The 12140-nt window shown below is 33.9% G+C and overlaps 2 protein-coding genes across 3 annotated transcripts; both read left to right on the top strand.

The window, feature by feature from the left end:
• The first annotated feature begins 147 nt into the window (after positions 1-147).
• Positions 148-2894, top strand: bud31 (BUD31 spliceosome associated protein). The gene is given in 4 exon segments (NM_001003860.1): positions 148-327; positions 555-677; positions 2401-2567; positions 2678-2894. Coding segments are annotated over 4 exon segments (435 nt in total). The 5' UTR covers positions 148-233; the 3' UTR covers positions 2729-2894.
• Positions 2895-4738: 1844 nt separating this feature from the next.
• Positions 4739-10596, top strand: cpsf4 (cleavage and polyadenylation specific factor 4). Of its 2 annotated transcripts, none has more exons than XM_087242075.1 (8): positions 4739-5144; positions 5251-5301; positions 5395-5547; positions 5627-5722; positions 6500-6593; positions 6697-6769; positions 9503-9676; positions 9767-10596. In XM_087242075.1, exons 1-8 carry the CDS (start codon positions 5042-5044, stop codon positions 9833-9835), a joined length of 813 nt encoding a protein of 270 aa, XP_087098201.1. In that variant the 5' UTR covers positions 4739-5041; the 3' UTR covers positions 9836-10596.
• Positions 10597-12140: the final 1544 nt, after the last annotated feature.

Raw genomic sequence — 12140 nt, forward strand, 5'->3', positions numbered from 1 at the left:
AATGATATTAGCATTTGGATAAGTCGAAATATAACGCGGACAACAACTGTGGTTCGTGTTTATTTGTTAAAGAACAAAGACAGCTTGTTGACGTAACTTTGGTGTAATGAAATGCTGAAAGGACCTTTGGTGTGACGCCACCACTCTGCGCCGGAGATCGGGGATGCTCTAGAGCAGCATCTCGTTTTTTGCTAAATAGCGTCGAGTTGATTATATATTCCCAAAATAATATAATGCCGAAAGTAAAAAGGAGTAGAAAACCTCCTCCAGATGGGTGGGAGCTCATAGAACCGACTCTCGACGAGCTGGACCAGAAAATGCGCGAAGGTTTGTTTTACAGTCGACGAGCTTGTCAGAATGCTAGCTAACTTAACGCTAACGGTTGTTTACTTAATATTGATTCTTAAATTAATAGAATGGATGTTAGAGCACTTGAAATAACTATAGCATCATTAATACGTTAAACCAAATAGGTGGTTAGACTGTAATGAATATGAATTATTTCACATTTTGAGTCTGCTACGGAGTGAACAACTGAAGCTTTCAATTCACAGCTGAAACCGAGCCACATGAGGGCAAACGTAAAGTTGAGTCTCTGTGGCCAATCTTCCGACTTCACCACCAACGCAGCCGTTACATCTTCGACCTCTTCTACAAGAGGAAGGCCATCAGTCGAGGTATGATGTTAGTTTTTGTTGACATCAGTTTTTTATCTGTAGGAGACGAAGTACACAAATCAAGTTGTTCAAAATGATCTTGGATAAAAAAAACCATCACGATATTGAGATTACTGCTCTAAAATATATTCTTTTAAAATGTCTGGGTATAAAAATAAACTTTCCCCCCATTGAACGCAATATATTTTATTTTAAGAAACATTTAAAATATTTGCAAACTGTAGCTTTTGATGTGAAGAGTCTTTTTCTTCTGGAGATACTGTTGCCCTAGAAAACTAAATAAAAACGTTGTAAAAAAAAAAAAAAACTGCACATATACCGTCCATACAGTATAGCAGAAAATTCTGATGGTTTTAAAACCTTGACTTTTTTCCAAACCGCAGTAACTGTTAAGCCTTGAAACCGGTTATTGTCCCATACCTAGAGTAGATACGCTAATTAATCTGAAGTATTGCTCTCGTTAAACTATTATGTACTTTTTTATTTATTTAATTGGACTACAGAGGTGCATTTGTTGGTATGCATGTTATTGAAAAAACTTAACATATGTTGCGGTATAAATTAGGCATAGGCCGGTATAAGATTCTGACGATATGATAACCTTGGATAAAAAAAATCATGGTTTTACGGTATTGTGTTCATTGCTCTGAAATATGTTCTTTTTAAATGTCTGGGTAAAAAACTTTTTTTCCTTTTGAACACATTATATTTTATTATGAGAAACATTTAAAATATTTTGGAGCAGTAAACATGTCAGTTGAAATAATTCAAATGAATTAATGATTTCTGCTGTCTTCATTTGGTTTAAAAACAGAGATTTTTTCACAATTTAAAATGGCATATTTAGATATCTTTTCTGCTGGAGATATTGTTCACAGTATACCAGAACATTTTGGCAGTTTTAAAACCAAACTGCTGTAAACCTTGAAGGCGGTTATAGTCCCATGCCTAGTATAAATACAATTTTACCAGACGACTTAAGCAGTTCTATTTGGAAAGTCATTCATTTAGATTGATTGTGATAACTTTGTAGCGGAGTTAGATATAAATATATTTTATGTAATTTATTATATGCATATTACAAACAAACCACAGTCACAGAATAAAACACTATAGAGCAAACATTAAAGTGAAATAAACAGTGCTTTATGGATTTCTGGGGAGAGTCTAACAGTATTTAGGTACAGAGATGAAACAAAATGTAAAGTAGCATTGCATAATCTTCATGAATAATCATTATTAAGCTTCTTTATGTGGTATTAAAGTGCTTTAAACTCTCTTAAAATGATCACACAGTCACAGGGCTTAAAAAACTACATCATGGACATGGTCAAATTCTGCAGTGTCTCATGTGCTCTGACTTGTGAATACTGGTCAACTGTAATTCAGACTCAACATTGTATATCTTGTGATGTGACTATTGTGGAAGCACACATTGCGATATTGATGCTGAAACAGTATATTGTGCAGGCCTATTTTTTTAGGTATGATTGTATATTTTGGTAAGATTCTTTTTTATATATATAACCATAACGTCAAACACTGATATTTTTATCATTAATAATCATTTTGTTTGCATATTATAAACATCCCTATATATATATATATATATATATATATATATATATATATATATATATATATATATATATATATATATATATATATTAATATTGCAGTTGTTTTTTATGCGAGTTGTTAACTCTTTTTTTTTTTCCCCCAGAGCTCTATGAGTACTGCATCAGAGAGGGCTATGCAGACAAGAATCTGATCGCTAAATGGAAGAAACAGGGCTATGAAAATCTGTGCTGTCTGCGTTGCATTCAGACCCGAGACACTAACTTTGGAACAAACTGCATATGTAGGGTTCCTAAGGGCAAGCTTGAAGTGGTAAGTTATTCATTTATAAAAACAGTTAAGAGTTATTCAGGTCTTAATTTCAATTGCTTTTTAGTAACTGTGTGAGCTAAGGTTTTTTTATTTGTTCTCTGTTTTCTTAGGGTCGTATCATTGAGTGCACTCACTGTGGATGCAGAGGATGTTCTGGATGAGTCTGCAGGAAAACAGCTTTCTGACTTTACTGAACTTTTGATTTGTATTTTTAATACATTTATTGGTTTGTCATTTATGACGTTGGATCTCTTGTAATCGTATGATTATTGTTTGTGTATGCATTGATTTCTTTTTGGTATTTTTATTAAATTGTGCTGGATCTTAATCATTCTTTTTAATCAATCTTGTACTTTACATGTGCTTTATAAAATATGTATTTTTAAATAGCTTTGCTCTAGAGAAAAAAATATTAAGGTAGGGTTTAGATAGGCATTCCCATCCCATACAAATCAAAATATTTGCATTTTTATTTAATTGTATTTAATAGCAGACGCATTTACCCAAACTGGCTTTCAAATGAGGACAATAGAAATAAAACAAACTGATTTAAAAGCAACAATGTTGTTTTAATACTAAATAAAAGTTCATCACAGTAGTGTTAGAGGGCCAAGTGTGTCTTTAGCACCAACCAGATTGTATGGGTCTTGATTCTTTTGTCTTCATTGATAGCTGCACACCCACTCTATAGTTTTTCACCCTTATTTTTTTCACAATTCATTTTTTGGTACACAATTCCTCATACACCCTTTCAAAACTTTTTTTTAAATTTAAGTTTTCCCTTACCAACTTCTCAGCTATTGATTTCACATCTGAAATGCACCATATTTACAAAAGCATTTCTTATTCATGAAACTATGGCTTCAAATGCTACAAAGCTGTTGCATTATACAGTGTTTTCTTTTATAAAACAATTGAAACTACTGTTTAGAAATCACTGCAATAAATGTAACATGATCCATATTTACAATACAGATGTATTATAATTAGCTTCCCTTTCGCCTTCAGCGTATTTAAACTAAGTACTGAGAAACTATAGGACTTCAGCTAATGCATTGATAGTATTTTCTTTTTTAGGATTCAGAATGACACTTAAGTTGTTGTTTTTTTATTATTAGAATAAACACAGCTGATGCTTTTGGAAAAAAGATAAATGGGGGTTTCTTTGAAATAAGTCTTGAAAAATGTTATTTTATGCTTTAAATGTATGTATTTGTTTATTTTAAGTAGGCCAGACTTTGCAGATTAGGAATTCTGAAGTTCAGGACACTCATTCAGCTGAGCTAATGTTAAAAAGTAGCAAATATATGAGTACAGATGCAGAAGTGCCATCTGAAGTGTTCTACTAAAATTTGCATTTTACTTTGCTCCTTTATGGTCAGTTATTTCACTTTAAAAGCAATGAAAATGAAATATGTATCATCATAAAGTAAAATAACTGGTCATAAACACCGAATCCAGAAAAAAATAAAAATTTTAGAAGAAAATTTCAGATAGGACTTAAAGGCTTTTCCATCTGAACTCTTCTTGTTTTAATATGACTGTAAATCATTCTGAAATTTACTCAATATTGATCAATGAGATTATCGTGGTTTTCATTTTATCATGTACAACAGATTTATGCTGCTGAAAAAAGTTTTCTCTCCATCTTAATATTAATAGTAGCCAAGGGTATAAATAGTTTTTCTTACAGTGTAGAAATGCAACATACGTTTCGAAAATTGTTTTAATAAGCTCCCAATAACACTATTTAATATCGATTTCTTGGAAAAAAATAGCTTCTAGATTGTATCTATACGCATGAAAGCTACATTTTATCATATTTTTTAAACATATAAACGTATTTATCTCATTAAAATCCTAGTTGTCTTTGTCAATAGGAACCTCCTGCCACACCACACCACTGTCAGCACTCCTTCATAAAGCTGCATGGCGCGAGTGACTACAGCAGACCTTTTAATCAACAACCAACACACTGATCAACAGCGTTTCACATTATTAAAATATGTCGCCTTCTAACAATAAATTGTCAAATTACATTATACATCATTTAAATGCACTTTCAATACAAAACTGTAAGTTGTATAGATAAGCTATTATAAAGTGCACTCCCGCGTTGCCAGAAACCGCCATTCTCTGTGATCGATTATATGGCCTAGAGTTCGTGGGTCAGAGTTCACACTCGAGCAGCGCTGTGGAAGTGGACGTTTCTGAAACCAACTGTTTATTTACAATGTTTTTCTGCTTTACCGGTTCACCCTTGCGCTTTATTAAAAAACGTTTACATAGATAATATATCTGCGTGCTTTTTCAGCCATTCTCTCTTTTTTACGTCTGATATTAAACCACAACAAAGCCAAACTGATAACTTGTTAGCCATTAAGACTTGCTTTACTTTTCTGATCAAGTGTTGTAACGAGAAGAGGTTCAGCTGCTGGTTAAAATATTAATAATATACTCAATATAATTCCAAAATGCAGGAATTAATCGCCACTGTCGATCACATCAAGTTTGATCTTGAAATCGCTGTTGAACAACAATTAGGCGCTCAGCCGTTGCCATTTCCAGGAATGGATAGTAAGTTCATGGATGGATATTTGCTTATGTTCGTCTATTTTTCAAAACATAAGACTAACTAAGCACAGAAAACAGTTTAATAATGATAAATATTCTCTGTTTCCAGAATCTGGCGCTGCTGTATGCGAGTACTTCATGAGAGCTGCTTGTATGAAAGGTGAGTTGTGCATTTCAGAAGCTTGTTGGAGTGTTCATGTTTAAATCAGATTATTATTGACCTTCATTGACTCTACTTTCCCGTTTTTGACAGGTGGAATGTGTCCCTTCAGACACATCAGTGGAGAAAAGACTGTGGTGTGCAAGCACTGGCTTAGAGGCTTGTGCAAGAAAGGAGATCAATGTGAATTTTTACACGAGTACGACATGACTAAGATGCCCGAGTGTTATTTCTACTCTAAATTTGGTTAGTATTGTAATATCCATCCATCCATCGATATTTTGTTTGTTAATAATGCTAATACAATGTTTGTATTGTTTTGCAGGGGAGTGCAGTAATAAAGAGTGTCCATTCTTGCACATTGACCCAGAATCTAAGATTAAAGATTGCCCGTGGTATGATAGGGGTTTTTGTAAACATGGTAAGTCTTTTGCTATAATTTCCAGATATTGACATACATATACATTCATACGTACATACACACATACATATATATGCGATTTGTCAAAACATTTTACAGGGTAGAAAAAAGTTAAAATAATTAGCAATATTAACAACAACAAAGCTCCCTAATGTAACAGTTTATTGTCAACCAAAGACATAAAGCAAAAGCCTATAGCTTATGTAAATATTATAATTAATTATAACTAATAATGATTAATTATTCCTATTTGCCTCTTGAGCTAGTTTACTAAACTAATAATGTTTAAAAAGTAGAAATTAAAGGGATAGTTCACCCAAAAATGCAATTTACTCACCCTCAAGCGGTTTCAAACCTCTGAGTTTTTCTTCTGTTGAACACCTAAGAAGATATCTTGAAGAATGCTGAAAACCTGCAACCATTGTCTTTCATTGTAGAAAAAAAACTACTAAAAGTCCTAAAAAAGTCTTAAAAGCTTTAGAACTTTACTGTATGATGATACTGCAGGATGTAGAATGTGTCACCCGGTAATAGAAACTGAAAATAAGGTTGAATCTAACACAGAGCCTTGAGGAACTATTTCAGAAAGCTGATTTTGATTACATCAACATATATTACACACAGTTTTGTTAGATCAAGCTAGGATCTCTTAGTTTAATGAATGTTTAAATTAATATTTAAAAGAAAGTTACATTACTTAAAAATACCTAGTATTGAATGAAAGATTATTTCAAAATTGGTAACACAATAAGATCATTTTACCTCATCTTCCTTTAGGTCCGGATTGCAGGCACAGACACACTAGAAGAGTCATTTGTGTAAATTACCTGGTTGGCTTTTGTCCAGAGGGCAAGTCATGCAAATTTATGCAGTGAGTAACCGTGGTTGTATTTTTTGCATATTCATATATGTAATTTTATTAAACAGTTTTGTATCAATTATAATCATTTGAATTTTCATTTTGCATTTTCTAGCCCAAGATTTGAACTTCCGATGGGTGCGACTGAACAGCCACCACTGCCACAACAAGTACAGACTCAGCAAAAGGTTTTTAATCTTTTTTTTTTTTTCCACAAAATGTTTTAGTTGCCATGAAATATAGATTATAATCATCTTTTCTTCTTTACTGTGATATAAACATGCCTTCTGAATTGGTCTCTCAAATGAGAAGAAGGTTTTTGGGTGGGACTTGATTCAGTTTTTTAGGATTGTATTGATTGTTATTGTCCTTCTTCAGAAGCCATCAAATAAGAAATGGGAGGGCCCTTTTGAAAATAGACTCATTTTTCAATCCTCCTAGCATTAAACAGTTCAATTGTACCATTTAGCTTAGCTTAGCATAGATCATTGAATCGGATTAGACCATTAGCTTCTCACTCCCACATGGTCTAAATTTTGATATTATGGTGTGTAAAATCATTGTGCCATGCTATGACAGCTCGACAACAAGTTCCTTGATTATTACACCAGAATGAGAGTGTAGTCCCTAGCCATACTATCCAAGATAGTAGCAACTTTTCATTTTCTGTCGGTCTTAGTACACAATGTAACTATGAATTTTTTTTTTTTATGAGCAAGATGCTAATGGTCTATTCCAATTCAATGATTTTTGCTAAACTAAGCTAAAAGTAGAGATGGCTTATGTGAAACTGACGTTTCAAGACAGTGTCGAGATTCCGAAGCGCAAGTGTTTCAAACACTGCACCGAAGCATGATCCGAAACACCCTGGTCACGTGACTATAGTGTTTAGAAACACCTGGTCATGTGACTAAAGCGATTCAAAGCATCGATCAGTTCAGAAGCGTTTCGAGACCTGACGAATCTGCATTTGACTGACAGGGTCTGAAAAAATTCTGTCTCCAATAGCCTAGTGGTCTGTGCGTGTGCATGTTGTCACTGTACTTCAAATGGCTTTTGGGTTCGAATCCCGACTTGAACAAATACTCCGAAATTCAGATTTTACATATTTTAATAATGTTACTGTTTTATGGTGTAGTCTAGATAGGATACAGCTGCGGAAATGGCATCACTTCAACATAATTTTTGTAAGAATAATTAATACTTTATAAGAATAATTAATATTTTTACTTTATAAGAATAATTAATATTTGTACAGTACTGTGATGGTTGGGTTTAGGAATTGGGTAGTCGTTAATAAAATACAATAAATGGGAAACTTAATGAATACTATAAATAATCCTTTTTAACTTCTGGCCACAACCATGTCTGATCTAGCAACAACCCTGTTTTATGACCAAAACAAGACATATTTATTCACAAAGTGTTTATTCGGATATCAAACCAATGTTGAAACAAAACGATACAAGAACAAAGCATTTCAAACTGATATTAAGCATTTCAAAATAGCTGTATCAGCTGGGATTCAAACCCACTATCCCTGCATGCTAATCAGAAACTCTCTCCGCTCCACTAAATTACTTGAAGGTTCAAGCTTCAATTCTACAAAGTGGGGTTTAATACCTCAATATGATCAACTGTTCTTTGCTGAAGTACAATACAAGCAATACAAAAAAAATACTACTAGGTGTCACTGTAGAGTGGGGTTTTGAAACATTTCGAAGCTTCGACTGTTTTAGTGTTTCATGAAGCCTTGCTTTGCCCACCAATAGCTAAAAGTGCTCCTGCCAGACTCCTAGAACGGCTGAATGGATTCAAACTGTTCAACTCTGGGCGACTTGTAAAATGAGCCTTTTTACAAAAAAAAGTGGAGCATCGCTTTAAAGATAATAAACAATCATGAACTTAAAATAATTATTTATATATATATATTATGTTTATAAATAGGCCCACACAGAATCTGCGCACACAGAATTCCGCAGATTTTTAGCCCATCATTGGTTCTGTTTAATTACTTGTGTAAATGTGTGTAAATTCATATTTATTCTGTTTTTAAATTAATTACAATTTTATTGACTAATATGAAAATATTTATATAACTTATTTACAAAACAGTTTGTGAAGTAACATTTTCTGTTTTTTAGTAGATATATGATAGACTTGTTATGTTTACTAAATGAAGTGAATCTAACTGGATCTGCATTGTAAACATTAAATACAAGTTAAAAATGTATTACTTTTTATTGCATGTATTAAGGTTTTATTTAAGATAATCCCAAAATAATTCGGCATAAATCCGCAGATTTTTACCAAAGTAGGGTATATGCCGAGCTAGTGTTCTTGCCATGCTGATAAACTTCCGGTGAGCTGTTAATGTCAGTTTTTTTCTGTTTTATTTTTTCCTTTCATAGCATCAATGTTGTAATATAATCAAAATACAATCAGTTAAACAGACTTTGGCATTCATTTAGATGCTCAAGCGTAAAACGAGACAAAAAGCCGTTTGCCCGCACGCGCCCGTCAGAATCGGCAGGTTAGCGCAGAAGCTCCATTCAATATACTGGGGTAAAATAAATGCTCATTTTATAAAGACATGGCGGGGAGAAATGTAATTTAATGCGGTGCTTCTTGTACAATCTGAGACCCATTTTATATCGGATATCACTCAGCCAGTGGAGATTGATGATTTTTAAAGAAAACAGACCTTAAATGCGCCGGTTTTGCATTGACATAAAGTTCACCGGAAGAGTTGAACCCAGGTTACTGGCAAATTAAAAGTCCTGTTAGCATGCTTCAGCATATACCCTATTCTGCGCAGAAATAGCAAAAGTGTCCGCAGAATCCGTCTGGCCCTACTTATAAATAATAATTCATTATTATATATTGTAAAAATCTGTCATGTTAATTTGATTCTCCAGCAGCAAAACATGCAGCCCATAAACAGGTCATCACAGTCACTCATCCAGTTAACCAACCCCAACATCAGCAACAACAACCACCAGAGAATTCCAAACGCTGTTGGGATAGTGCACTCTAACAGCCACATGGGTGGAGCTCGTGGCCCTCGCCCGCTGGACCAAGTTACATGTTACAAGGTAAAGGCTCTGTTTGATTTCATGCATAAAATACACACCCTCTCCCTCAAAATTGTGCGATCACATTCAACGTCTGCTCGTTTCTTGCAGTGTGGTGAAAAGGGCCATTACGCAAACAAATGCACAAAAGGACACCTGGCGTTTTTGAGTGGACAGTGAAGCTTTCTGTAAAAAGCATCTCCAATAAATGTGGTCATCACGTGAGGTATTCGATTCCTGGTACATTACCCTCTCACTGAGAAGGGTGTAGTTGAGTGACATAAATGTGGCTCTACCTCACCACCATCACGTATGCCAAGCGCATCACAGTCACATAACACTTTCAACAGGTAGAACACATCAGTAAAAGATTTTTATATTGAGTTTTGTTTTTCTTTCACATGAAACCTTACATACCCGATTTCATGCTTTGAAACGTGAATCTCTGCTATTTTATTTAGAGCTGGAAGATTTTTTGAATGCTTAAAGGGATAGTTCACCCAAAAATGACAATAACCTGCATGTTTTTTTGTTTATTTCAAATGTTGAACACAAAAGGAGATATTTTAAAGAATTTTGGTTGCTGTCACCCATTTCCTTCCATAGTAGGGAAAAAATTACTATGGAAGAGGATGTCAACAACTAACATTTCTCAAAATATCTTATTTTGTGTTTAACAGAAGAAAGAAATTGAAATAGATTTTGAACAAGGGAAAGTAAATGATGGCAGAATGTTCTTCTTTGGTGAACTATCCCTTTACATTTTAAAGTGATAAAGCAAAATATATGAAAGTCTTTTGGGGAACTTTTGGCAATAGCAGCCAGTGTGATCTGAAATTGAAGAGCACCGTTTTGCAGCATCAAAATGGCTTGTTTATATAAATTACATTTAAAACAGATGTTTGGGTTGTACTTACAATAAAGATTATCTGGATTTATGAGACCATGGTCTTGTTTTTATCTATATTCAATAGTATGAAAATTTGCTAGATGGTCACTTCTTCAGATGTTGGTGCTTTACAAATGTAAGACCATTTCATCACCTAAAACATAGTGTTCATACAGTCATGAAAAACCTGGAAGAGTCATGGAATTTTAACATGGAATTTTTTAGGCCTGGAAAAGTTTTGGAAAAACTGAAAAACCAACAAAGTTTTGGAAAAGTCATGGAAATTAGTTGAACAACTGTCTGTAAACTTAAATATGGGCTAGTTGTCTTTGCTTCTTTTCCGTCCATGGTCAAACACATGCTCTCACGTTGTTAGTGCTGTGTGAACATTATCTAAATACATTTTACAAAGATGTAAAGATTTATTTAAACTAAATAGATTGTTGCATGTTTTGTGGTATGCTGTAAAAACTTTAAACATGGATCTTTTTTTCTATTATTTACCACATATACGTAGACATTACATGAAACATTAGGTCATGAAAATTTGCTTAAAAAGTGCTGGAAAAGTCATTGAATTATAGAAGTAAAAATGTATATGAACCCTGTCAAAGCCTTTTTGCAACATATTGAATTGTGTTTTAAAATCTGTGTATACTTACATATCAATGATGAACTTTATACTAGTTTTCCTTTGGGATATTTGCAATGTTAAAACTAATCTAGTAATGGTCTAGTAATCTAGTAAAACTTTATATATATTTAGATGCAAAAACCTCTAAAAGCCATTTAATATTTTCTTCTAAGATTAGCATCTCTCTTTGACTCGTGTGTAGGCTCAGTAATTTCTCTTTTACAGTGACAAATAAGTTCTTTATATTGCCTTTAAAGTAAAATAACTGAAGATAAATGGAAGGAATTCAGGTTGTTGCTTCTGAACTCTTCATTTATAACTCCACCTTTCTTGTTTCAGCCGTCTAGTACGTAATACAAATTTGCACAATGTGATAATATAGCACTTTTGCAACATACATAAAGACAATAGTGTATCAGTTTTGCCCTTATGCAGTATTTGAATGGAGTTTTATATAAAAATATTAAACATAACTATTTGAAATCAGTTCAAACTTAGCATTTTAAGGCCCTAAAATAGGGGTGGCCAACCCTGTTCCTGGAGAGCCACCTTCCTGCAGATTTCAGTTGCCACCCATATCAAGCACACCTGCCTGTAATTATCACAAGGTGTTCTGGTCCTTATTAATTGGTTCAGGTGTGTTTGATATGGGTAGCAACTGAAATCTGCAGGAAGGTGGCTCTCCAGGAACAGGGTTGGCCACCCCTGCCCTAAAACATTGTGCAAATATACCACAGGTGTCAAACTCAGTTCCAAAAGGGCCGCAGCTCTGCACAGTTTAGTTCCAACCCTAATTAAACACACCTGATCAAACTAATTGAGTCCTTCAGGCTTGTTTGAAACCTACAGGCAAGTGTGTTGGAGCAGGATTGGAACTAAACTGTGCAGGGCTTCGACCCTCCAGGAATTGAGTTTGACACCCCTGAAATATACCCTCAAAGAAATCATACTAAACACCAGAG

This window comes from Danio rerio, chromosome 3 (assembly GCF_052040795.2).
Source record: "Danio rerio strain M-AB ecotype USA chromosome 3, GRCz13ab, whole genome shotgun sequence".
Taxonomy (NCBI): domain Eukaryota; kingdom Metazoa; phylum Chordata; class Actinopteri; order Cypriniformes; family Danionidae; genus Danio; species Danio rerio.

Excerpts from the sequence above, each read along its gene's own strand:
- cpsf4 (XM_087242075.1), top strand. The coding sequence starts at position 5,042 with ATGCAGGAATTAATCGCCACTGTCGATCACATCAAGTTTGATCTTGAA. Across the intron at positions 5,145-5,250 it reads GCCATTTCCAGGAATGGATA|AATCTGGCGCTGCTGTATGC; the intron begins GTAAGTTCATGG and ends CTCTGTTTCCAG. Across the intron at positions 6,770-9,502 it reads AAGTACAGACTCAGCAAAAG|CAAAACATGCAGCCCATAAA; the intron begins GTTTTTAATCTT and ends ATTCTCCAGCAG.